At 38.6% G+C, this 27,100-nt stretch overlaps 2 protein-coding genes across 5 annotated transcripts in view; both read right to left on the bottom strand.

Moving 5' to 3' along the window:
* The window catches only part of LOC134838917 (importin-5-like), a 510,521-nt gene that overhangs the window by 16,659 nt on the left and 466,762 nt on the right, over positions 1–27,100 (bottom strand). For 2 of the 4 annotated variants that reach the window (XM_063854231.1, XM_063854233.1), the window contains exons 2-10: positions 8,759–9,029; positions 8,171–8,288; positions 7,196–7,210; positions 6,530–6,669; positions 5,556–5,696; positions 5,058–5,297; positions 4,501–4,689; positions 3,054–3,220; positions 2,743–2,807 (exon numbers count right to left, since the gene is read on the bottom strand). In XM_063854231.1, the coding sequence (XP_063710301.1) occupies positions 2,743–2,807; positions 3,054–3,220; positions 4,501–4,689; positions 5,058–5,297; positions 5,556–5,696; positions 6,530–6,669; positions 7,196–7,210; positions 8,171–8,288; positions 8,759–8,953 (1,270 nt within the window). In that variant the 5' untranslated portion in view covers positions 8,954–9,029. Of the gene's footprint in view, positions 1–2,742; positions 2,808–3,053; positions 3,221–4,500; positions 4,690–5,057; positions 5,298–5,555; positions 5,697–6,529; positions 6,670–7,195; positions 7,211–8,170; positions 8,289–8,758; positions 9,030–18,727; positions 19,509–20,846; positions 21,236–21,433; positions 22,258–27,100 lie in introns of those variants that run through there. The other 2 variants (XM_063854232.1, XM_063854230.1) reach the window with 2 other exon arrangements.
* LOC134839333 (cell cycle control protein 50A-like) lies at positions 11,366–13,659 on the bottom strand. Its single transcript, XM_063854845.1, has 2 exons — positions 13,282–13,659; positions 11,366–12,672 (listed from the first exon to the last, which is right to left on the bottom strand). Exons 1-2 carry the CDS (start codon positions 13,656–13,658, stop codon positions 11,997–11,999), a joined length of 1,053 nt encoding a protein of 350 aa, XP_063710915.1. The 5' UTR covers position 13,659; the 3' UTR covers positions 11,366–11,996.

Genomic DNA, 27,100 nt, shown 5'->3' with positions numbered 1-27,100 from the left:
AACCGGTTTGAAGTTTTTTAGTTATAGTTCAATTTCGAGCGAGTAAAGCGATCAAGCAGTCTTATTATAGAAGGATACGCCGTAAAACTGTTACTCAAGCCCTGAAAAATCAATTTTACTCCAAGAAAAAACTAAATTGCGGTTCAGATCCTTTCATCATTCCACGCACAAAAAACGGCACTTTTTTGTGGGAAAAAAAAAACTAAATTGCTGTTCAGATCGTTTCATCATACCACGCACATAAACGGCACTTTTTTGTAGTTTTTTTTAACAGACTATGGTCATAAAATTCTGTGCAACTTGCACGCACATCAACCGGCTACCCTTTTTTCAATTCACAACTAAGCAATAACATGATTCAGACCAGACCAATAATTGCGATGTGAAACTAAGCACCATAGTTCAAATACAGAAAAATGTATATCACACCCAAACAATTTATTTTACCAGATTCATTGCAAGTTCTACATTTCCATAACATTTAGGCATGTTATCGTGGCCTAATGCAACAGTAAAACGACTAAGAGCAAGATATATAAATGAACAATGGATTTGTTCAGCTAGTTGTTAACTCGAGAAACCGCTTCCCAATTTGCCCATCGCGAACCTAATTTGAACATTATACATTTTATTTGCAGAATAGCTGCACTTCAGACAGATTAAAGAACCCATTTTATAATATACTTTGCTGGTGCGAATTTGATTGGAAATAAAAAGTTGACTCGTAATGAAAGATAATATCTATAACCACCGCTTGTTAAACTAGATGAAGCCCCAGTTCAATCAAAACACTAGTGAAAAAAGTTTTCTTATCTTATTTGGACATGCAGTCGACTAAAAAAATTTGGGCACAAGCGTGATAGAGAGTTCCCAATAAGAGAGTAACAGGGTCCCTAATGTAAATACAGTGTTTCAAAATTGTTCCACTTATTGCCTCGTCATGTATAAAGCACCAAACAAAGTTATATCGCAAATAAGGCAGGTTAATCACGTTTGAGTGGAATTTCTGATCGAGCGGCGTCCATTGATTTACTTTAGTGCTAAATTTGTTTGTAATCAGCGTGATTTGGGACTCCTCTGTCACACTTGTACCTTAATTTGCTTCAGCTTGCGATAGAAAATTAAGACTGTCACTACTTGAAGATGAAGCCAACGAGAAAAAAAAATGCAGATGAACTACTTGTAGATGAACCGACGAGAAAGAAGAAATAAGAAAATTGCATTTCAAATGAGCACCGAATCAAAACTTATTAAAAGGTAAAATGTTACTCCCAAAAACAATTAGATAGAAAAATTTGGCTCCTCAAATCTCTCCAAAAAGGTCTCTAAGCCGATATATTATAAGCCCCGAAACCTTTTCAGCCGAATAAGAAAAAACGGGAAAAAATGATAAACTGAAATCGGAGTTGGTTAATTTGCCGCCAACATTAACAAACTTTCGAACAGAACGGGCATTTAATATGCAGACATGCACAAAAATTGCTTGTTCTCCATTTTTCTAAATTGAAAAAAGACTAATACCCGATTGCAATACCCTTGCTTGGGTAATAAGATGGAAATGGAGGACCAATTAACAAACGATTACTGATCTCTCATCTCAAAAATCAAAAACAACACGTTTGTATTTTTTCTCCGATCGAAGAAGCTTCTGCTTTTTTTCAAAACTTTGATCGTATGTCTATGCTCAAACCAACCGGCTATTGAGGAATACTTACACTCTTCATTAAGCTTTCAACTGAGAGGCTCACAGCTGTACTCCGCAAGCACAAGCAAAAAATGGTTAAAAAGGGCTCTAATATACGACAAAAAGTACAAATTTTAAAAATGCTCTGAAAAAATTCAAACTTCCGAAAAAACAAGGAAACCGGTTGCTGCGCAAATAGCACAGAAGGTTCCGACCACATTCTCAGTAAAAAAAAAATTTTTTTTTCTTCAAGTTAGTGATGGTGCAATTATTTTTGAATTTATTACGAATATTTTAGAATTTATTTTTGCCAGAGAAGTGCTGAATGAAGCTTCTAAAACTAGTTTTCCTTTCAGTAAAATCAAGTTTTTTAGCCGAAATTGCTCATTTTATGTATAACAAACGTTACTCGATTGCTTAATTCGCTCGAAACTAGACGAAAAATCAAAAACTTGAAACCGGTTTTTCTCAACACTAGAAAAAAAAATTTAGGCAATTTTTAAATGTGGTCCAAATCACGACTGAGAGGTCTTTAATATGATATATCACTCGACCAACTCCGATGATTATTTGTGGTACCTTATTTTGCGTGGAAAACAACAAGAAAAAAACTAACACACACCTGAAGACAAAGTTCCTCCCCATTTTCAATGGTCGGAACGAAAATCGGATATCAAAATTGAGCATACGGGATTCGAACTGGCTTAACGAAAGAAAATCACTAAATGTTGGCGTATTGCAAAACACTTTATTTAGTACTACAACTCTTAGATATCATGCAGCAAAAAGGCTCTTATATAAATTACGTTTAATTATAGCACAAACTTGGACTAAAAAAGCGAACTTTCTTGAAATCTAAAAAAGCCGAAAACAATAATCTGCAAGCCCGTTTGTGTAAAATCTGCAAAAACTAGTTTCTCATTTTTTTTTCATTCTACACATGTGAGTATATTCAGTGATTTCTGAATACGTGCTTGGTAACACACTACGCTTTAAATCCTTCCGAGGTCATCGGAGCAACAACAGGTGAGTTCTCGGGTAGCGAAAAGGTAACTTGCCATGTGGAATAAGGATTCCAGTAGTGAGAGTGAAGGCAACAATGAAGAAAGTCATCTTCATGAATCTAAACAAAGCATAAGAGTTTCCTGAAAACACTACCAATGAAAACAGAGGCAAAAGGTGCATCAAAAATTACCTGAAAATCCTTTAGTCTTTCACTATCTAGTTTTATTCAATCAGAAGAATAAATTAAAAACTAGCGCGACAGTTGGAATATCGTCAATTTTCGACTTAATCAATGTGACGTTAAGTCCTTCGATGTTACGAACGACAACAAACCCGAACTTGATATTTTTTCAAATAGCTTTACCTGCTGCTTGGTATGTGGACCCCTCCCGTGTCGCTACTGTCAGCCCGGTTGTTGTTTGGGTCCCTAGAAGATAGCTTTGCGGTGTACTCGTCAGAGGAGGTTTCTATCTCACTTTCATACATATGGCTAGACACTGGAACCTTGGTTTTCCTCTGGTTGTGCGCGGGCTAAAACCAGATTAATTGATGCACACCATAGTAAGCAAGGACATTGCAGTTAAGATGACGGGAAAGCATTGTCGGATCATTAGCCAATAAGATATGATGGGAAAACGAAGCTGGCAATTTAGCGGCCGAGGTCTTTCTCCCATTCTTTTCATGGACATCAAAATATTCAGCTCAAATAAGTATTTATGACCGCCACCACAGAACATGGCCAACTGACAGTTGGAAAAGAGTAATGAACGCAAGGAAACTGAAAAAAAGGACTCGTTTTTTCAAAACTCTTCAACTTTTGAATTTCGAAGAAAAAAACAGATGGCCTAAAGCTCTTTGAATTTGTAGAACAATTTATGATGGACACTTTTTTGTTAAAATTAACCCAAATTGAGAAAACTGGATCAATAGGTAAAACTTTTATTTCGCTGGAAAATCTGATAATTAATTTCCTTTTTCGAAATAAGAAGTCGATCACTTTTTCTTGACCTTTACAGTTTTGCTGTTACCTTTACAATAGAACTGCACTGAACTTAGAAAGATTTAAGGCTTTCTCCTGAAAAAAAAACACATCAGCAAGACCTATATAAGAGTACTCACTACGTTCATTACGAAAAAAAAAGAAAACATAAACATAACCAACAGACAGTTGGAAAAGAGTCAATCAACGACAGTTAACAGAAAAAAAAATCATTACTTAAAATCTCAAATCTCGAAATTCAATAAAAAAAAATAGATGGCCTTATAGCTCTTTGAATTTTAGACCAATTTATGATGGACACTTTACCTAATAAACTCAAGTTGACGAAACTGCATCAATAATAACAATTTTTATTTCGCTGGTAAATCTGAAAATTAAATTCCACTTTCGAAACTAACGAAAAAAAAACAGCCAAGAGACAATTGGAAAAAAGTCAATGAACGCTAGTAAGCAAAACTGACTTGTTTTTTGAAAAAACCTCAACTTTCGAACTTCAGAGAAAATAATCAGTGCCCTTAAAGCTCTTTGAATTTCTGAAACAAATTATGATTGGCACTTTTTTGATAGAATTAACCCAATTTGAGAGAACGGGAGCAAAAACTAAAAATTTTAATTCGCTGGGAAACCTGAAATTTAAATTCCACTTTCGAAACTAGAAGTCGATCTCGTTTTCGTCACCTGCACACCTTTGCTGCTTGATAGTGGAATTTGTCTTCCTTTCAACAAAAGAAATGAACTGAGCTTCGAAAGAAATCAAAAATTAAACCGCGAAAAAAATAAATGCATAATATTTGAAAAAATCAAACCTTACACTAGCTATGTTCTGGAAGAGAAGCGTCTCCAGACTGCTTCTGAGTGGGTATACGACGAGCGGGAAGCTGAATAGGATGGAGAAAGCGAAACAGAGTTTAAATGTGTCTGTCAGGGGACTCTGGTGGAAGTTGTGCAGCATATCTCCCAGACAGCTGTCACCAAACATCAGGTATCCAAAAATACCCACCTGTAACAGAAGAACAAACACCATACTACATGAAGCGAAGCCAAAATTAGTACTCCACAGATAGCAGATTTGGGAACTATTCCTGACAAAAAAAAATCAAAGTTTAAATTAAGAAACTGAAAGTGTAAGAAAAAAAGAATATTTTCGAGTCCCTCGAACGAATTTCTAAATCAATAAGATTAAAAATCAGTCCCAAATTTCGAAACGCTGAATTATTGGAATAGCAACAAAAAAGCAAAATTCTTCATTTTGCTCTATTACGCTTTAGAAAACCTTTTACAATCAATATTTGTTACTTCCAGGTAAGGTAAGTAAGGTCTCGGTTAGCCAGATAAAATTTCTTGTTGAAGAATTTTTAATGAACTTACAGACGAGTAGAGGGTGGCAACAAAAATCATGGCACGCTTTGTCACGATCTCAATGCTCTTTGGCGTGTCATCTTCCAAGGTCTCCATGAGGGGAAACAGCGCAGGCTGGCACGTGAAGGAGCCAGCTATGATGGGGGCTACCTCCATCACACCTTCGAAGTTGTACCACACCCAAGGATATTTAGAGGGTTTGAGGGCGGAGTCAGACGGACCAGTGGACCGCATATAGGACACAAAAACCTGAAAACCAACCAAATAATCTTCCATCTAATCTATGACAATCTATGGTACAATTTTTGAATCGACAGCACATGTAAGCGATGAAAATATCTTGTTAAAGGATGAGGATGATTGATACTAGTAAAAAAAATCGAGTTTCTTTGTATTGTATCTAGAGACGAATTTTCTTTGTATCAAAATATGAGCGAATCTTAAAGAGAATTCACATAAATTAAGATTATGATTCATTTAAGATAGGGTCGCTAATTTGTTACTTACATATAGAGCGAATATGACGTAGAAAACGAGTGAGAATGCACTGAGTTTGGCGAACTTCCCAATGTCTGACACAAGAGCCAGTGGAAGCACTATGACAGTGGCCAGAACTATCATCACACTGTTCTTGTAGAACCCCAACTCCTAAGTCAAGATACCAAGTTACATTTGTACAATCGCAAATCATTAAGGTAATTTACACCGAGCGATGCGGAGCTTCGTTGCGCCTGCGATAAAACTATGTGCCTGCCAACTTTCAAAAAAAGTGACAAACGGCAACATATTCCAAATTAGCTCACTTACGATTAGATACGCAAGTTTTTCTTTTTTTTTCAGGTTCACGATTTGTCAATCTAACTTGTCACTCACAGAATCAACTGATAGCGTGACGAAAACGTAACTCATATTCGACGTCGTATTTAGCACATTTAGCCCAGAGGTTACATCCATGCCTGGAACGACAATGGTAAGGGTTCGAACCTAGTAAGGCCGTTCTTTTAGCAAACTAAAAAGTAAACGCAGAAAACAAATAGCTGGCTTAATTGCCACTTAACAAAAAACAAAGAAAAGAGTCAATTTATTGAAATTTAACAGTTGCGATAATCAAATCGTTTGTAATTATGATGTTATCTGCTTGCAAAAACTTGCACCAAATTTTTTTGAAAAAAAAAGTGGCTAAATTTTAAATCTCTTTGTTGATGAACTCTTCAAATTCGACTTCACGTCAACTCAGCTTCTATTTTTTTGCCAAAATATAGTTTTTTATTACTTTTTCCATTGCGAAGAATAATTTTATTACTTTCAACAGAACATGGCATGGCAACATCCGGTGTTTTTTCCACGGCGACTGAAAGCCCTTTCTGCCATAGAATACGTAAACATGTGCTCTTTTTTGTTCAATGAGCCTTGATGATGAAGTAAAAAATAATTTAATTAAGACCGCTAATTAGAACTCGCATGCCACACAGGTTACTCACATCAGCTGTGACGTATCTGGAAAGGAATTCGGCGGCCACGTCTCCGATGACGACGAAGAAGGCGACACAGCAGCCGATATTCAGTCCAATCACACTCAACTCCACCACCGTCTTGCCCAGAACTCCATTGGAAAACAGCACTGAAAAACCATACAATCGTCATTGAAGGAATCTACGACTTCAATTACAGAAGCACAAGATAAATGTCAGAATAAAAAAAATATAATTGATATTACGTGAACAACAAGCAAACAAACCGATAATAAGCGGATACGCCATGAAAAGGAAAAACATCAATTTTCTTTTTGAAATTCGGCATATATAGTTGAAAATTGAAAGCTCAGAAGTCAACAGCGAATGAGTTAAGAAAATATCATATTCTACTCAGGGCAAGTACCATCTTTCACTGAAAATACTTCTAAGCATACAAAATCTAGTCTACTTTTCGATGAACGGAATAATCATCCAATATTCTTCGTTTATTTCATCTAAGTCATAGTCATAATGATCATGCAATTAACTTTGAAAAAAATTTGACGGATGTTTTTGATGATTAGATGGTCATTCTGAGCTTCGTTCGAGGCATTGATAAGTGTCGACAAAGGAGAGAAACATTTGATAAGACTAGAGAGAAAGAGGAGAGAGAACAGTTGGCTGCATACGTACCATCGCTGATCATTCCTGGCAGAAATAGAAAAAGTAGGATAATGAAATCCTACCATCGTAAAAATATTGAAGGATATGCACCACCGGGAAGAAACTACACCGCGTACTGCAATTATATCCTAGACCCCTCATGCACACCAGTATTAACATTGACGTGCAAACAGTTTCCTCGCATTGTTAATTACCACCCTGGTCTTTTTCATGACTCAATTTGAGTGTTACTCAGGAAAACTTCAAAGCTTTGAACTAAAAACTTGTTGTTGAATTCTCGAGTTGAATTTTTCAACTCATTGTCGGTACTACTCGTTGAATGGTCGAATCAGGGGCGGATTTAGGGTGGGGGGCGGACGCCCCCCCCCCCCCCCCTCAGGGATTCGACCCCCTGTCGACCCAAAGGGTCCCCCTTTGATACTTTTTCAGAAATCCATTTTTGGCAGACCGACCCTATAAGTTTTCTAAAGGCGCCTTTGGCGCCAATATATACTAAATTTGAGGGGGAGCGCGCGCCAAAAAAAAACACGATTTTTTTTGTCAAAATTTTTCAAAAAGTGCCCAAAAACGGCTTTTTTGACTGTTTTTTCAAAAATTTGCCAGCGGCGCAGAAAATTTTGCCAAAATAGGGGTCAAACAGTGCTTTGGGAGAGCTCGAAAAATCAAATTTGTCAACCTAAAAAAAAGGTCGTCAAAATTTTGGGAAAATTTTTTGAAAATCCGCCCCCCCCCCTCGAGAAAATCCTAGATCCGCCCCTGGGTCGAATCATAACTAAAAGCCTCGCTTCAAACCAAGTCATGATACAAGTTTCAGTTGAGAAGAAGTGCAATTGATCATAATTACTTCAGGGGCATATTCACATTGAGTGGAGTGAAACTTTAATATGAAATAAAGTGACTTGTGAGCTCTCCATGTGCTGTAAATAAAGCTCAGCCAAAATTTCCAAGTTTCCTCTTTCCTAGCCAAACGCATCACGGACTAACCGAGATATTGGAATGACTTTCTGCGCACTGCACAAGCGGCTCGGGCCAGAAAGCGACATGATATGTAAGTGAAGTAAGCACAGGAGAAGATGCACAGCAGACCAAGAATCAGACCAGCCTACACAAAATGTAAAAAACAATTTCTTGCTTCAATTGATTCTTTTATTTGGGTACGTGATGAGAACAAGGAAAATATTCAGCCATGTTGTAAAAATAAACAAGATTCTAAACATACTACAAATTTTGTCTAAATTTTACGTCAATATTTGAAATTTTAATTACTGAAGCATGGAAATTGATCTCATTCAATTGAAGTTTTTCATTTCCAACAGTAAGTTAGTATATGAGCATCCAAAAAAGTAGCGAATATTCGGAAAGTATAACCAAAATTCGGTTCACCTTGAAATGCCACACTATGAGCTGATGCTTGTCATACAAGCCCTACTTTATAACTAAGAAATGTTTATTTCGCGTTTTTTCAACATAGATTATTTGAGATCAATATAGCCTTCAAAATACCATGGTAGCTTGTCGAAGTTATAGTTGACTAACCAGCACATCTTTCAATAATTACAAAATATGACTCACCCGTTTAAGAGCATACGGCATGGATAGAAGCGATACTCCCACAATTGAATTGGCCAGATTGACAGTGGCGGACCATATGAGGTCATTTCTATAGTTTGCACTCATCCCTCCTCCACTAGAACTCATGGACCCACCCATGCCTATGCCCACTGTATGGCTATTACTGGCCATAGAGCTGGAGGCCATTCTGACCATTGATGATATTTTTACATAAACAACAGCTACTTTGCGATTCCTGTCAGTTGAAGCATACTATTCAACAATTTAATCTGAAAATAAAAATATAGTAATTTAGCCAACAGAACAGACAATGATTCGTCTATTCTGTTGTAACAGAAAATTGGAAAGACCAATGTTTTTAAAGCATTTTAGCCATTCAATTTACAAAACACTGTGCCAAAAACTTGAAAAAGATCGTAGGGAAAGTTGAACCGGGCTAAAACGAAACAGCAAACCATTATAGCAAACTTTTTTTCCAGGATTCAATGTATATTTAGCTCTCTTAGACCTCTAGAGAGCCCGTTGATAGCTCAAATGCGAAAATGGAATGAAATTTCTCGAGGAACAAATGAGTCATAGTCATCTTTGCGTCAACAGCTGGTCGAAAAACAGTTGATGAATGGAACTCAAGCTCATCGGAAAGCACAAAAAATAGCCAACAGGTGATTGAAATTATGCAAAAAAAACTCTGAACTCCCCAAAAAAAAATTGATGAAAAATTTTTGAACACGTTTCAAGTTCAGAATTATAAAATTATTCAAATGGTGAGAGAATTCTGAAAATGAAAAAGACCGGAAGATATATCTGAGATAAAACACAGTCGTGCGTGAAACATCTATTTGCTGAAGCTAAAAAATCAAGCCAGAAATGGTGTCAATATCTTTCAAAAACGGATACACGACTCAAAAATTCCGTCTCGCCAAGCAAATGAAAAATGATCAAAGGGGATGTAGTTGGAGCAAAATTCATTAAATATTAAGGAAAACTCCTTACTTGGGCTCTCTCGCAGAGGTAAAGCTACTTCTCAAATCTTTTTAATTCTTTTAAGACAAGTCCATTTGAAACGGAGGCTATCCACCGAGTGGCTGGCCCATTGGAGTATTTACTATCCAAGAGGTGCCACTAGCAGAAATGAAAAATAAGAAAAACCCAGGACCAACAGGGCTAACTTCGGATATTTGCCGGTAAAAGCTTACTTGCTGGGCTGTTCTGGGCTCTGGTCTAATCCCGTCCGATTTGAGCGAAATGGAAACTGCTACATTTTACAAAGGGAAAGGCAATCCGTTACAATTTGAATCTTACAGAGGCATCCGATCACTGGAACAAGCTTTAAAAATTTTTCGAAAAAGTACTAAAAAAGTCTGCGACATTTGACAAAAATAGATGGCATACACGTTTTGCTGAAATTTGTTTACGTTTTGCTTAAATTTTGTTCTAGCTGCATCCTTTTGATCATTTTTCATTTGCTTTTGAGGCGGAAAACTTGAGTCATGTCTCCAATTTTGAGAGATATTGACACCATTGGACTTATGGGTGGTAGATCAATTACCGATGCCGTTTTGCTGAAAAACCATTGGAAGAACTATTTGCGGAAAAGAAAAAAACCTGCATCACATAATTGTTGATCTCGAAAAAGCTTTCGACCATGTTCCCAGGGAACTGATCTCATGTCTCTGAGGCAACAGAGAGTCCCTGAGCATCTGATAGGACTGATAACGTGTCTGTACACCAAGTCAAAAATCAGAGTTCGCCGACCCCAGGGATGCAGTAATTATTTCAAAATTAAAGAAGATCGAGGATCGGCACTTAGCCTTTGTTATTAATAATAGTAATGGATGGGGCTAAGAAGAAAAACTGTCGTTCCACGGAACCGTGGGATATACTATATGTACATGACCTTGTGATACCAGATGAAATGGAATCCCAGTCTAGTAAGAAGTTAAATAATTGGAACAAGGCTTTACAAAAACGAGGCTTAAAAATAATTTTCGATCAGACACAGCAATTGGAAAAACCAGCTGGAAGACCTGAAAAAGCCAGATCGATTGTGTTAAACAGGACCTGAATACTTTAAGCCTCAAACCCACAGACTGCATTGATCGAATTACATGGAAAAACGTAAGATCGTCCATTAAAAAGCTTGAATGCTATTCAGAATGCCTTCATCTGAATGCTGGAATTCGTCGTCAAATCTATTCAGACATACCATTGCTTACGCACTTTCCGAATGTCCAATATTGCCACAATGAGAAAAGAAACAATAAACGCATGTAGAAAATCAGAATTTTAGAAAATTAGTGACTTAGGCATGACTGTCAAAAAATGGAAAATAAAATTAAAATCTTTCTTTTTAATTTTCTTGTACAATCGTTTTTCATCTTTTTATGGCCAAGGAAGCGCTAAATGAAGATTCCAAAATTGATTTTACTTTTAGTCAAACTAAATTTTCTTAGCAGACAGGATCAATATAAAAGGGTAGAAAATCGAATAGTTAAAATTCAGCTACGGTGTCGGATTCGATACTGCATACAGATTAAGAATCTCACGCGCTTTACGAACGTGTAATACCGAACGCTACTCGACTGCACTACGCGCTCGAAATTAGACTAAACTGAAATTAACTTTTTTCGACACTTGGACAATTATAGCACCTGATTTTGCGTGGAAAAAAGAAAAAATTAAAACACACCCGAATACAAAGTTCCACCCACTTTCAATGGATGGATCAATCATCGCGGCCTGAGACAATCACTTCGTTCCTGTACAATTTAACGACAAATATTTCACCGAATTATCAAAATATTGGCAATAAAAAAAGAAATATATCTGATTTCTAAATTCAGCTACGGATAATCGAATTAAAAGTATTTACAGCAAAAAGAATCAACCCAGTCAGCATGAATTAAATTAAAACTAATCAGTCAAATATTTACCGCAGTTTTGCTTAATTTAAATTTGATATGATTCCAACCTATGCGTTGCAGGCATAATAGCAAGCTTTGCCTTCTTTAAGGACTTATGTCACGTTTTCTGAGGAAGCATCGACGAAATAAAGAAGCATACAATAAAAATAATACAATTATTCACGATATGAGTGAACTTCGTATTCAATCAAGACGGTTATTGGACATTCATGGTAATAGCTAAATAATTGAAATAGCTGCAGCTTCGCAAAGTATAATTAATGACGATAGAATCAGGGTATAATGAAATTAATGATTTTAACAAACTGGGATATTTATCGAGGCCTTGCGAGTCCAAACCCTCCTTTTACTCTCAAAACCAAAAAAATCCCAGCAATCAAAAGAGAGACGCAGCCCACAAGCAGATATGCGATTCCCAAGAACTCATTCAGAGTTCCGAACTCCGATGCGTTGGTTATAATTATTGATTTTCTGGCGCCGAATCTAGACACCGGGTAGTTGTAATCGATCGTCAGATTGTAAACTCCTTTGGGAAGTCCGTCCTGGAACCCATCCTGGCTGTGGTCGATTCTTCGCCAGGGTTTCCTGAAGGTCGGCAAGCTTGACGTTCGCATCCATACAATCAAATCCTCATTTTTCAGACCATTGTTGCTTTCGTCGTCCACGTCCAATGTCACAAGGGTTCTGCCACACCAATTAGGCGGACTGGCATAGTTACTTGGGTCAGCTTGTAGCATTTCAATCCAGCCGTCAGGATTTTTGAATTTGTCATCCTTGTCACTGGCCCAAGCAATTCCAGTTCTCAACATATTCACAACAACATCGTCTGAAGTACTGAGTTCAAAAGTGTCGTTGAAAATGGAGTTGGCAATTGCGCCACAGGGAACTATTTTCTGCCCATTTTCATTGGTTCCATATGGATCACAGTCCCCAGAGGGCTTCTTATCCCAGTCACCTCTCAGTTGCACGTCATCTCGAGAGAGAACGTACCTGGACAGATTCGTAAAACTTAACATGGCAGTACGTTTTGAAGTTTTTGGCATATTAAAAACATGTTACCAGTTTAAATTTCCGACATTTTCTATTATTTTCTTCGAGCTTTTTTAAGCAATTGCAACTGAAATTTGCAGGGCTGAATTTGTATTTTGCGGGTAGATATAAAAACCATCTACATTTTTTCTAGGTCTTTTAGATTTTCCGCTCATTAAAAAAAAAAAGTAGATTGCCAAAAAACCGAAATCCCCCTTTGGTACTTTTTAAGAAATCCATTTTTGGCCGACCGACCCTAAAATTTTTCTAAAGGGGCCTTTGGCGCCAATATATACTAACTTGGAAGGGGAGCGCGCGCCAAAAAAACGCTATTTTTTTGTCAAATTTTTCCAAAAAGTGCCCAAAAACGGCTTTTTTAACCTGTTTTTTTTTCGAAAAATTTGCTCCATCTACGGTCTTTAGAGTGCTTAAGGAGAGCTCGGAAAATCATTTTGGTTGACCTAAAAAATTTGGTTGACCGAAAATTTTTTGAAAATCCGCCCGTTCGCATTTAATTTAAATCGCAATTGAGGAAAATTACCCAGTTAATCGTTATCTAGACATTCTTACCTTCGATGATTCTGATAGAATCCGTCCAGTTTGTATTGCACATACACAGGCTTCGGAATGTCCTCGCCAATATTTACAGAGATGCTACAATTACACGAGACACACCCGGTCTCATTGACTGAGAAATCGACTTGGTCGCAATTGTTGCAGTCTGTGTAGTCAAACTCCACTTCAACAACCTTCACTTCTTCCACCGTAATAATAATTCCAAAGATGAGAAAAAAAATCGCAATGATCAGAAATGAAATTGCTATGCTTCCACTGTTGTACGAAGGCTGCCATGCTGGAAGTTTTTGCTCCTTGAAGTCTTCTCTAACTTTCTTTGGGTTCAGGTTTGAACAGCAGTTGGTTCGTTGTGTAACTACTGTTTCAGACATTTCACCTGAAAAGTCACGAAAATTAGTCCAACCCCAATGAGTTTAGATCCTTACACATTTTTTACTCACAAAGAGTAAGAGGCCACCAAGCCTTCAGATGTACTTCGAACTTCCCGATTGTTTTCCATTCTCAATCTTCCTTCATGCAAAGAAAAATTTATTCTAGCAGCAGTTTCGTTAGAAACTCAGTTGCAAGTTTTCACTTCGCAAACACAATGAAAAACTCCAGAATAGCTTTAAACAGATGATTTCAACAAAATGAGTCTTGAAAAAAAATTGAAAAATAGGATTCCAAACAGTAGAACCTAAACCGTTACTACAAAACTAAAACCGAGCTCAGCTTTAACAGAGCCACGCAAAGAGCATTGCAAGCTAGCAGATAAAAAATGAAACGAAAAACAATACATCAAAAACGTAAAAGAAAGACATAGGCGAAAAGAAAATCAAAAAAGTCAAAACAAAAACTAGGTGAGCCAAAAATTTCGAATGTCTCGATAAAAGATAACTAGGGGCCCAGCTGAAGCTGGAGGTAAATTGTTGGTTTTTTTGGAATTTGTTATACTGATGCGGGGTCAAATAGGTAATTTCAAAATTTTGACTTTGGCCAAAACCATAGTTGTTTATCTACTAAAATAAGTGCGAAAAGTGAAAACTTTTAAGAAATTGAAATCATCCAAAAACATATCATTTCTCTAAATAAAAATTAGGAGTGGGCGCTTGTGCACGAAAAAATCTTGTAACCAGTTCTTTCGATTGAGCCCTTCATCTCAGATTTTATAGGATAGCTTCTAAGAAAAGTCAAACAGTTTCTAAAAAACTATCAAAGTTCAACACCTTGTCTGTCCGAAATCCATAATTGTTTTCTGCAAAATTGATATCGTGGCCGGTCAAGCAGAGAAGTTTACCAAGACCGTTTTTTTAATTGATTCGATTGATCATTTAACCTAAGAATTGGCAGGGTAGCTTTCGAGAAGTGTCCAATAGTTTCAAACAAAAACTGACTTTTTCGAAAAAAAAATTGGGCGCAGTAGATTATGCAGGTGAGCTTCCCACAACCCGTGATTTCGACCTACACGCAAAATCGCAGATTCAAGAGGGTAGTTCTCGAGAAAAAGGAAAGTCTCAAAAAACGTTCAAAAAATCAAAACTGACTTTTCCGAGGGCCACAGTTTTTTGTATACTCTATTTTGTATACTCAATTGCTTGCCCAAAACCGGAATACACAAAACTGTTTTTAATGTGAGGAAACAATGCCTAATTTTGAGCTGCGGCAACTAAGCAGACAGAAGTCCGGCAAAGAATTTTTTGACGCGCGAACAATTTTCCGCTTACAAAAAAAACAGGTCCTGACCGGATTCGAACAATTTACATTTGTATTTATAGGCAGGTGCGTTAACAGGTGCCATAAGCAGGTTCGTTAGCAGGTGCCACAAGCGCGAATCAAGATCTGCCTTTCGATTTCATATGAACCAAAGGTAAAATATTTCTGCTAAACTAGTTGTTAACCCAAAAAAGGTCCACTTTCCAGTTTGATAACGCTTGCAAATCGCAAGCGTAAGTAACAACGGAACTAAACTTACGAATCGGAAATAAAACCTACAACCTTTGAGCAGACACGAGTTGAGCAAAAAAACTGGTTTTAGGAGAAACTTCTAAAAGTTTTAGGTCCCCCCTGAAAATACAATAATCAACACTTGCAACTATTATGGTACTTGCTTACAGCAAAAGAAAACCCGTGGCAGCAGGGCCAACAAAACTTGAGCACACAAACGAAAATCTGACCATTCAATTTTTACCGAAAAATTCGATTTCCATACATACTGAAAAAAATCAACCTCGTTACCTCCAGCCCAAGAGGTAAGAACTTGAAGTTGTTAGGGTTCAATAATCAAGCTCAATTTCTGGCAAGAAAAGTTGTTTACGGGAAGTTTAGTTCCCAATTACAAGACCCTTGCGATGTGTGAGTGTGAGATGAAAGAAAGTAGAAAACACCGTTACAAAAATTTCTTAATTTTATGTTCAATTTGAGCGAAACACGTCGAGCACAACATTCGCCGACGTGAAATAATTATTCAGCCAAAAAAGAATCAAACAAACGATAGGCCGACTTTATTTAAAAACATTACTTAGTTTGAAAGAAAAACAGGTCATGGTAGGATTCGAACCTTTAACCTTTACCGTCCCAGGCAGAGTCGTTACCGCTAGGTCAAAAGTTCTGCAGAAGCCGAGTTAAATATTATAAATCAAGCTATCAAATGAATTGATTTTGTTTCACAAAGTATTCATCTGTAAAAAAAATGTCTTAACTCCAATTTCATAAAGCTTGCAAATCACAAGCATACAAATCGATGTTAACAAAATTAGATCAACCAAAATATTACGATGTGTGGATCGTGTTTGAGATATATTTATTTTGAGTAAAGCGTACCAAATGGGAACATTGATTGGTGAACAAGCAATACGCCAAAACTTACGAAGCACCAACAGAGTCGAAAATAATTGAGCATAAACCCGATGAGTCGAAAAAAAAAACAATTTCTTATGAAAGCTAGGTCAAAAAAGTTTTCCAGATGCCCTCAAAATACATCCATGCATAATTCAGTTTTTTCGCTCATCGAAAGACTCAATATCAGGCCACTAAGCCAAAATAAAATATAACGAATCCTTATTCACCGATAAAAATAAAGAACTGAAATTATACCAAACAACATAAAAACAGGCGATGCAAAGCGTGTACCATTTGCGATACTTCGCTAATATCACATGGCATCCTTGTTAACAAAAATGGCGTAAGTCACTGGGTTGGAAAAAGGAAAAAAAAACAAGATCACGTGAGAACGCATGTCGGCAAAGACAACATCAGCGTAAAAAAAAAGAAGCGGTAACTTACCAAAATTATTCGGGTAGAGCTAATTGAACCAAAAAAAAGATGTCATAAACAACTTAAAAGAAATTCTAGCTTAGAACGAGCATATATTAGCATGAAAATATATTCTTGCCCTACAAACGACGCCATATGAGGCAACTAAGCCGATATAACTAAATTCGGAACATATTAAGCCAAACATCTTATAAAAGCTAATAAAAATAAAAAAATTTAATGAGCTATGGACGCAACTTTTCTATCAAGCACAACATTTAAGAAGATTTAGATCAGAACGTTTAATGATCATTCAGAACAACTAACGAGCTCAATGTTCAAGAGGCGTTTAGGCAAAATTTTTCAGAAACGTTTAATCACTCTAAAGTCTGGAAAACTCTAGAAGTCTTTTCGGAAACTCTTCGAACAAGATGAGCTCGGTTCAACTTCAAGGCTAGACATTGATTGGCTGATCACTCCAATTTTTACTATTACAGGTTCATTTAAGTCTGAAATGAATCAACTAAAAACAATAACTTCCATGCTTAGAAAAACTAAATTTTAGCAACCCGAATCAAGCTTGCTTGGAATTTATTACACCTCTACTAGCGAACCACCACTATTTGCGAACTATCACTCTTTGCGAACCTAATATTTTCTAAACTTGAGAAATTCCAACTGCTTCAAATTATGAAATAACTTGAAATGCTTCAAATTTGCGTAGCTTGAATAGCTTGCTTTGAAACAAGTATACTTTGCGCGAACCGATTCAGTCTACAAATAAATTTGAAATATTTTACAGTCTCACAGCTTGCCTAAATATTATAGCTTGGTCTCATGGCCTAAAGTTTTATTGTCTTATAGCTTAGTCTCATAGCTTCAGTAACTTGCCTCAAAAATCAACCTTTCGTCAACCGATTGAGCCAATAAAATAAATTGAAATGTTTTTAAGTTTCATAGCTTGGATAGCTTGCTTGGGAAAACGTTTGAGACCGATTCAGTGTACGAAATAACTTTTCAAAGTGTCATAGCTGGAACACAAAGCTGATTTAAATTATCGCGACAAAACACAAATCACTTGGAACTTGAAACGGTTTTTTTTCACTGAGCTGATTTAAGAAAAAAATATGATGAAGATTAAACTTGCTTAGAATTCCAGCAGAAATAAAATGGTGCACTTTGTTTTTCGAAATTCGGGCCCCGAAATTTTACCCCAAAATAGATGATTTTTGGCTTTAAAGTCAATCAAAAACTAAGCTGAAACCACCGAGTAAATTATTGACAAAGTATTATCAAAATGAACCTCTTTTAGAACCCAACAAATTTTAAAGAGAATATAATACCAAGAAAACGTGTAAATAATTTTACTTTTGTCATTATACAAATTACCAATTTTTCAAATGAAAAAAATTTTAAAAAGTTCTGCCTAAAATTTTCGAGACAATACCCTTCTCTATAAGAAGCTAATTTTGATATAACGAAGCGAACCGATTTAATCTGAAATAGCTCAAAATATTTCAAAGTTTCATCGCTTGAAGGATTTCAATAGAAAACCTTGATCGTTTTGCCACCTGAATTGCTTCATGAAATAACTTGAACTAATTTTAAGTTTGATAGCTTGCTAAGAAAAACTTCAACTTTTCGCGTACCGATTTTTTCAAACCGAGTTACGATATAGCTTAAATTGAAATTGTTCGAAGTTTCATTGCTTGAATAGCGTGATCAGAACAACAGCTTTTTGCTATCCTGTTGATTAATGGACTAATTCACGAATATAAAAACAATGAAAAAAAAAAGAATACAAAATCGTATTTTGTAAATCTAGAGCCAAGAGAGTAAAAAGCGATTTTAAATAGAGGCGGTACTTGAAAAACAAACAGGCTCCAATTATTTCTAACGGCGAGCAGGTCAGTCCAGCCGATGAGATGAATCCTGTGAGGCGGTTGGAGCTTATAACTGAAAGCTTCGGTGGTGTTTCAGCCTTTTTTGCCAAACGAGCTTTTTATTTACCACTTAGTTTGGAAAAAAAGTAAATTCGTTCTATTACACAACGCTTAGAATAACACCTTCCGCTTCTGTAAAATAATATCGCAAGTTGAAAATGATTATTAATTGCTTTCAAATTTTAAACATCGAAAATCTTCTCTGAGGTCTCCCGACTCCAATGAATGTTTCCGTCAGGAAATTGAAGATGTCTTGACGCTAAAACTAGTTTGGAAAATAAATTTTTCTCAGGTGTTACTCAATCGACGACCAACTAAATTCGGATGATCACAGATCACATTAGGAGACTACGACGCCAAACACAGAATGAGATCCGTAGTTCAGAACAATTCGTAGAAATTATGTTATTACAGACTACACAGTAGTCGACAAGCTCCTTTTTAGATCAACTGCAAGGAACATTAAAATGGGAGGAAAATCACATCTCAATTGAAAGTTAAAACAAATGGCTCAAATTAGAGACAAGCATACGACACTATGGAAACGAGATCAACAATCCAAGACACGATAGCAAACTCAGCACAACAGAATTATTTGAGCAAACATCCCTCGCCTCTTCCACTCTGCTTTTAAATTCAAATTATTATAATAGTTCAAACTGTAAAGGAATTGATTGAGGAAGGAATAGGTGAGGATCAAGTTACGATAAATTAGGAACGTCCAATTAAAGGATTGGTCATTTACAAAATTAAAAATGCATCTTTATAATCATTCGACCTTCAGTTATATCAGACTACACTACATAGCCATTCATTGATCTCTTCTCGTGCCAAGTTGTTTGGTTATTCGGTTTCAAACCGGATATGACAGTCTCTCACTCGGCTGTTGTATGGATGGTGTGGGAGGTACCTAGTAGGGAGGGTAGGGAAGGTGAGTTAAGAAGAGGGCGTGGCTGTTGCGGAGATAGACTGGAGACACTGCAGCAGAGCGTGTTGTTGGGCTTCTGCCATACTTCCCACACAAACGTTCCACATTTCTTCGTTTTGCTATACACAAAGAAACAAGGTAAGCACTCAATCAGTTTTTTAACATCCCGCAACAAAACTCTTTGGGTAAATTCTTCGGAAAAACGAGTCACCGGTCCATGTTTTCATTGACTTCGATTATCGATGACTTCGATATTAAGCAACGAATTCTTGTATTCTTCGCTAAGTTTAAGTCTAAGCAGCAAATATGATACCAGATTCAAGACCCTATGAGCGTTTTTTAAGTACCCGATTTTAAATGGGAAAAAAACAACCCTATGAGATGATCCCTTCCCACACATGAACGCAAGTCATGAACACAAGAAAACAGAAAGAAAAACTTCAATTTTCGAATTTCAAAGAAAAAATCTATGGCCTTAAAACTCTGTGAATTTCAATAATAACAGAGGCAAAGCTTAGCTTCGCAAACACTTGCGAGAAAACGACAAAAATTAGTTCTATAAAGTGCAATAATAAAAATTAGAAATAAGCCTCGAATTAGTAAAAAAAAAATACGGCAACCTCTGAACTTCAATCCTGTGATCTAGAGATGATGAGACTCACACTCTAACCACTCAGCCACGGAAGCTTAAGAGTTACCATACTCTAGCCAATAACTAAGCAGAGAACAGATGCAATGCAACTTCCAATGCTAAATTGAAATTTCCAAATAAGTGAACACTTTCATTTGCGAGTTAGGCTAGAAAAAACGAAGGTTCGTTTCAACACACTAAGCTGATCGCAAGTTTTAAGATTGACTTTTTTTGATAAAATAAATGCAATTTAAGAAACCTGCATTAATAGGACAGGTCAATTTTTTTAATGGCGCTGGGAAATCAGAAAAATAAAATCCACTTTTGAAACTGGGAGTTCATCGTGTTTTTTCGTGACTTTCACTTTTTTGCTGTTCGATAGTGGAGTTTGCCTTCCTTTCAGCAAAAAATAATGAACTTTAAAAGAAATTAACAGTCTTTAAAAGAAATTAACAACAGTCTTTAAAAGAAATCAACAAACTTCAAAAGACATCAATGAACTTTTTAAAAAATCCATCAATACCTATATAAGAGTATGAACAACGTCTGATCAACCAAAGAACTAAACGCAATTCAAACATTTCCTTTGAATTGAGTTTTCAAAAGAGTTGCTGTTCGCCAAGAGTTGATCTGAATTAAATTAATAAACAATGAAGAATAGCCTCTTTAAATTTGTTGAAATATAATTCTCATACTGTATCGACCTACAGCCTCCTTTAATGATTTAGTCTCTATTTTTTCACGTTTCATTAACGTTTAAACTTCAAAGTTGATAACACGTGACACTAAAGAGTTACCACTGACCAGACACTCGTCGTGAGCTCACCTTGATCTGCTGGATGATGTGTGCACACCTGTGGGTCGTGGGAGCACTCTCGTCAAGGGCATCAACTGCCAGCGCGTCTGCCATCACTTCCAGCACCCTCTTCACCCCGCTGTTGCCCTGGCCCAGAATTGCCATCTCATTGGCCTCTACCAGCTCACACAAATAGTTGTACACATACACCGCCTCCTCTTTATCTTCCATCACTGGCAGCCACGTGAACCACTCTGCCAGCTGCTCCTGCATGTTGATACCAGAGTTGGATGCCAGTGGCAGACAGAACTTGTAGATCTTGGCCAGGGCAGAGATTGCATTCTCCGTCGCACATATGTGTTCGCGTGTTGTACGCGCCTCTGGCAGTGCTATTGCTTGTTTCAACAGCGGAATCCCACCTTAAAACACCAACGACATTAATCGGTATCACACATGCAACTCATGCAGCTGGTACAAAATATCCAATCCTTTCTCTGCCTCCTGCGCAAGAAAATTTAACCGGTCGGATGATATTATTTCGAATTTTTCTTGTTATATGGCACCCACAAAATTGATCGGCTTAAGAGAGCTCTCATTACATTTCAAGTAACACTTACTGATGCACACTTCCTGATACTGTTGGGCTCCATTCAAGGCCATCAGTCCGAGGCCATATGAGGCAGCTTGTCTCACTTGAGGCTCATTGTCGATCGAATACTTGAGCATGGGCTGTAGAAACCACTGCGAGTAAACGCTTGAACTCGGGCCACAGAACTCAATGACATCGTCAAAAATACACAGACCCCATTGCCTATCCGTGCTGGGTCTGTCATTTGGTAGAAGTTTCACAACGTGCTGCACAATTTTATCAAACGCGGGTAAAAAGTTGGCCCCGTAGACAGTGAACAAGGCATGGATCATGTCTGCCACTTTGCTCAGCAAGTAGACATCACCCTCGTGCTCATCTTGTAGCATCTCTTCAACTCCCTCGTCATAATCCTCGTCTTTTCTCTTTTCCAGTCTGTCCGTCTGGCGCTTGAAGTGCTGCTCAAACAAGTACTCCATAGTCTCAAGAGTAGAATTCATCATTACATCATCCAGACATCCGTCTCCTAACAGCTCCACTGACTTGGAAAAAGCAGTGATCAATTCAGATTGGATCTCATTCTCTGGCTCGGCTTTAAGGGCATCCAGCAATTTGTCGCAGATCGTGCGCCACAACATAGCCACGTGCTCAGGGCCCTTCTGACGAGAACACTCCAGCAAGTAGGGAAGAGACTCGGCTGCTGCTGATCGGACTCCGTCGTGGAAGTAAAACTTGAGCAAGGGTATCATCAGTTCAGACACTTGGTCTACGTATTCTGCGAACCCGTCCTTCAGTTCCCTGGCGTAGCAGACCAACATTTGACATGCAGTCGCTTTATCCTCCAGTCCCGCTGTTCTATGGTAACAAAAAAAAACATTTCTTTCAAGCGGAACTGCTGGGAACATGACAGCACCTAACGTATAACACGAACTTCAACTGGGTAACTTGATAGCAGATCGCCTATGAACTACACTCATTCCAATTTTCTGGAGGGCTAAAATTTGATAAAAACCAGGCAAATGTTTGAAGTTCTATTACCAATCTTCTACAAACTGAAGTAGACAATAAGCTACCATGCGCTCTTTAAAGAGCTATCATGAACTTCTAAAGCAACTATGAACTCCGCCTGTTAACTCTCTTGAGAAGGCAGCCGGTCCCAAGCCCGGATAAAGGAGGAGGGTTGGGGCGTGGCGAGCCCTGTAAAACCAGCCAAGAACCCACATTATGAAAGTCCGAATACTGCTACGCCCCCCGCGGGAACTGGGGCCACCATGAATGCCGTCATGGTGGAAAATGCTAATCCGGCACAAAAACCGCTCCAACATACCAAACACCATATCAACATCTGCACCTGGAATGTTCTGACGCTCCTACAGCCAGGATCTCTCGAGCTCCTGGATAAATCCCTTGAAAACCATGGAGTTCACATTGCCTGCCTTCAGGAAACTAGAATTTCCGGAGACAACACGCATAACACCAAAAACTACAAAGTATACACCAGTGGGTATGACGACAACCGAGGCATCCACGGAGTTGGTATCGCAATCGACAAGAAACTCAGCAGCTCCGTGCAATCATGGAAAGCAACCAGCCCCAGAGTTTGCTCCGCCCGCATCTTTGCTAAACCCTACCCATTATCCATTATATGTGGATATGCGCCGACTGAGGACGCAGAAGCTCTCGACAAAGATGAGTTTTACCGAACACTACAAAAGACTCTTGAAGAATGCCCCAACGGTGATGCAATTATTTTAGCGGGAGATCTAAATGCCAGCCTAGGACAGGCATACCCCGCGGAACAACAACACATAGGTCGTTTCATAAAAACATCGAAACGAAACGACAATGGAGAACGCCTCGCTATGTTTGCAGCTACGAACGACCTGGCAATTGCAAACACGATGTACCAGAAGAAGAACCACCAGCTATATACCTGGATATCACGCGACAGACGAACCCGGAACCAGATAGACTTCATCCTGATCAAGAGGAGATGGCGCACAGCGATCAACGATATCAGAGCAAGAAGTGACAAGATTTGGATCGACAGCGACCATAGAATGGTGAAATGCAATCTGAAGACGAAACTTCGTACATATGTCAAAACCCATAGAACAGTTAGACTCAACCTCGATGCGCTCCAACATACAGGTACTTCCAGGAAATACTGTACGGCCCTTTGTTCAGTAACCGAATCTACCAGCAACGTGAACCAGAAATGGGAAATCCTAAGAGACAGTATGATATCATCGGCGAAAAAGAATCTGGGAATCTCGTGCACCGTAAGGAAACCTTGGATATCTGATGAAACCCTCAAAGCCATCAGAACACGCGAAAACCTCAAGGCTAAGGGCGCTGAACTCTCGAAAATAGCTGCGCAACGAAAGCTGGTGAAAAAACTCATCCGAAAAGACAAGAACTGCTACCTCGACGTGAAATCGGATCAAATTGAGGACGCCAATGAAAGAGGACACACTAGAGAGATGTACCGCCTCATTCGGACTTTGAGTGGTGCCAAATCGAGTAGTTCACAAACAGTCAAAGGTCTCGATGGCCAACAAATCAGCGATAGCAAGGAAGTCATGCAACGATGGGCAACTCACTTCTGCCAACTTCTGAATGCTGACAACAGCCCGGCCCAACTGCCCAAGGTCGTCTCGAGTACTGGAGTCTTTACGGATATAGATCAGGGAGAGCCGCTAAGAAGTGAGAGTGAGGTTGCACTAGCAAGCCTCCATAACCACAGAGCTGGCGGGTGCGACCACATCCCACCCGAACTGTTCAAAAAAGGAGGTGAGAGAATAGTACTTCTTCTGAAAGACCTCTTCAAAAATATATGGAGAGAAGAGGCAGTCCCAGATGAATGGCGAACGTCAATACTCCTGCCGTTTCATAAAAAAGGTGACAAACTAGTGTGCAGCAACTATAGAGGAATATCTCTGCTCTGCATTGGTTTAAAAATCCTGGAAGCTATACTCCTCGCACGTTTTGACGACCTCTACGACTCATATGCGAGAGATAATCAAGCCGGCTTTAAGAAGGGAAGAGGTTGTAGAGATCAAATTTTCGCCCTACGACAGATAATCGAGCAGCGAAGTGAGTACAATAGACCCACAGTGATGGTCTTCATAGATTTCAAAGCTGCCTTTGACAGCGTCAAGAGAGATGCCATATGGAAGATCCTGGAAGATCACGGAATGCCAGACAAGCTGCTTAGGATTCTCAGGAACATGTATTCACAGTCCAACAGCATCGTGCGAAGAAACGACAACCTATCAGAGGCGTTCCACGTGGAAACAGGAGTCCGCCAGGGTGGCGTCCTGTCACCCTTCCTATTCAACATCCTCATTGATCGGATCCTGAACGTCGCCACAGATAACACGAATCTAGGTATCCGGCTAGAAACCAGTATTACTGACCTGGACTATGCAGATGACATTTGCCTGCTAGAGGACAATCCAGATGACGCCCAGAACTTACTGAATCGAGTAGTTGACGCCGCAAAATTGGTAGGACTCCAACTGAACGAGTCCAAGACTAAGTGCATGTTCTCCTGTTGCGAGCCAACGGTGCTATTTTGTAATGATGTTAAGCTAGAAAACGTCACTGAGTTCGACTACCTAGGAAGCCGCATCACCTGTAACGGAGACATTACCCCAGAAGTTCAGCACAGAATACCCAGCGCGACTAGAAATGCTGCGCAGCTGAAGAAATTCTGGAGTAACAGAAACATAACCACCAGGACCAAAAGCAAAGTGTACAAAGCATGCGTAAGAAGTGCTCTCCTATACGGCGCAGAAACATGGCCGGTTAAGAAAGGGGACCTGGCCAGGTTGTCCTCATTCGAAACTAGGTGTGCACGGCGATTTGTCTACAATGGATTCGAAATAGCTACCCAGGAACTGCCTCGCAAAGCACAACTTGACTCACCTATGGACTATGTGCTGAGGCGTATGCGACTGAAGTGGTGTGGACATGTGTTCAGAATGCCGGATGAGAGAGTGACGAAGGAGGCACTGTTCTTCGAGAAGGCGCCCACTTGGAAAAGACCAAGAGGTGGGGTCAGAAGAACATGGAGATCAACAGTCGCTGCTGACCTCGAACGTGTTCTGAAACCACGGAACATGAGGGCAGACAAGTGGAGATTGTGCTGGAAAGATGCCTGCATGGAGGCAGCCCTGGACAGAAAGCGATGGCGTGCGATAGTTCGGGACTCAATATGTGGCTGACAATGGGCAGTAGTGCCTTAGTCATGATGATGATGATGATGAAAGCAACTATGACTTGCGACTGAAATGAGGTTATTTGACGTCTTAAGTATCTTCTCCATTTTTAATATTGCAAAACATTAATTTAATTTGCAAGGAGATTCAACAAAAACTGAAACTAGTAACGAACTCGGAGATACATACAAACTGCAAAATCGCTCTTCTACTATTCATCAAGAACCGGAAAAATATGCTAAAATTGATAAAAACCAAGTCGATGTAAACTAAGGCAAAATAAGTTTTTAGAGGAATCAATTGATGAAAATAGCCCTCAAGCTCTTTTTTGGATTGAGTGTCCACGACAATTGTCGTATATTGGCGGCAAAAGAAAAATTTTACCGTTGCTGAGCCAAAACTGGATGCCATTAAATATTGCCAAAAAGGCCGCTCGCGTCGAGAGCATTCGTCCTCCTAATCCAAGGTAGTGAGAGGGCGTTTGCCCACGTTAATCAGATATATGAGCTGATATACTGGTAATTGTAGGCTATAAACGCGTGATTTGATTTAAGAAAAGTTCCTCAGATAACCAAATGGCGCTAACAGTGAATTATTTTCTATATCTTATATTTTATACGCTTATTTGTGTGACCGGTCAATGGGTAGAGTGGTCTGTCTAAGAACAGACAAAACGCCCATATGATTAGAGTTAGACTGGAAAACGATCAGTCCAAAACCAGGAGTCGAAAACCATTTGTATATTATTCAAACAGCCTAAACAACAAAACAATGGCCGCCACAGTCGTGCCAACGTGATGCGAGTTTGCCGACAGAGTGTCGGACTTACTTTTGTCTTAATTCACTGCACTCACATATATCTTATTTACTTAGTTGGAAAACTAAAAGTCAACCTCCGTTTTTGCGCCACATCCACTTTTGTTATTGGAGAGCTTAATTTGACTGTAAAAAAATCGACCAACACAATTTAAATTGACTCCGTAAATTAACTCATAAAATGAAAGCGGCGAAGCAAAGATTCCTTTGCTTTCTGAAATTCAAATTACGCTCTCCAAAAACAAAAGTGGATGTGGCGCAAAACTGGAAAATGACTTTTAGTTTCCCAACTGAATAAATAAGATATATGTGGGTGCAGTGAATTGCGACAAAAGTAAGTCCTATACTCTTTTGGCAAGCTCGCATCACGTTGGCACGACTGTGGCGGTCAGTGTTTTGTCGTTTAGGCCGTTTGATCGATATACAATCGGTTTTTGACTGCTGGGTGGAATAATTGTAGTCCCGTATAACTCTAATCATATTGCCGTTTCGCACCACCTGCGATTCAAATCAAGCACCACGAAAAGAAAAAGAGACCGATATTACAAAATTGAAACATAGCCCACTGATCGTTGAAAATGAACATGAACGCGAGTAATAAAAAAAACTGACTTGTATTTTGAAAAAAATCTCAACTTTCGAATTTCGAAAACAAACAA

Source organism: Symsagittifera roscoffensis, chromosome 2 (assembly GCF_963678635.1).
Source record: "Symsagittifera roscoffensis chromosome 2, txSymRosc1.1, whole genome shotgun sequence".
NCBI classification, from domain to species: domain Eukaryota; kingdom Metazoa; phylum Xenacoelomorpha; order Acoela; family Convolutidae; genus Symsagittifera; species Symsagittifera roscoffensis.
The sequence above is the reverse complement of the archived record's forward strand: the minus strand, read 5'-3'. Positions and strand labels throughout refer to the sequence as shown.

Excerpts from the sequence above, each read along its gene's own strand:
- LOC134839333 (XM_063854845.1), bottom strand. The coding sequence starts at position 13,658 with ATGTCTGAAACAGTAGTTACACAACGAACCAACTGCTGTTCAAACCTG. Across the intron at positions 12,673-13,281 it reads TTCTATCAGAATCATCGAAG|GTACGTTCTCTCTCGAGATG; the intron begins GTAAGAATGTCT and ends GAATCTGTCCAG.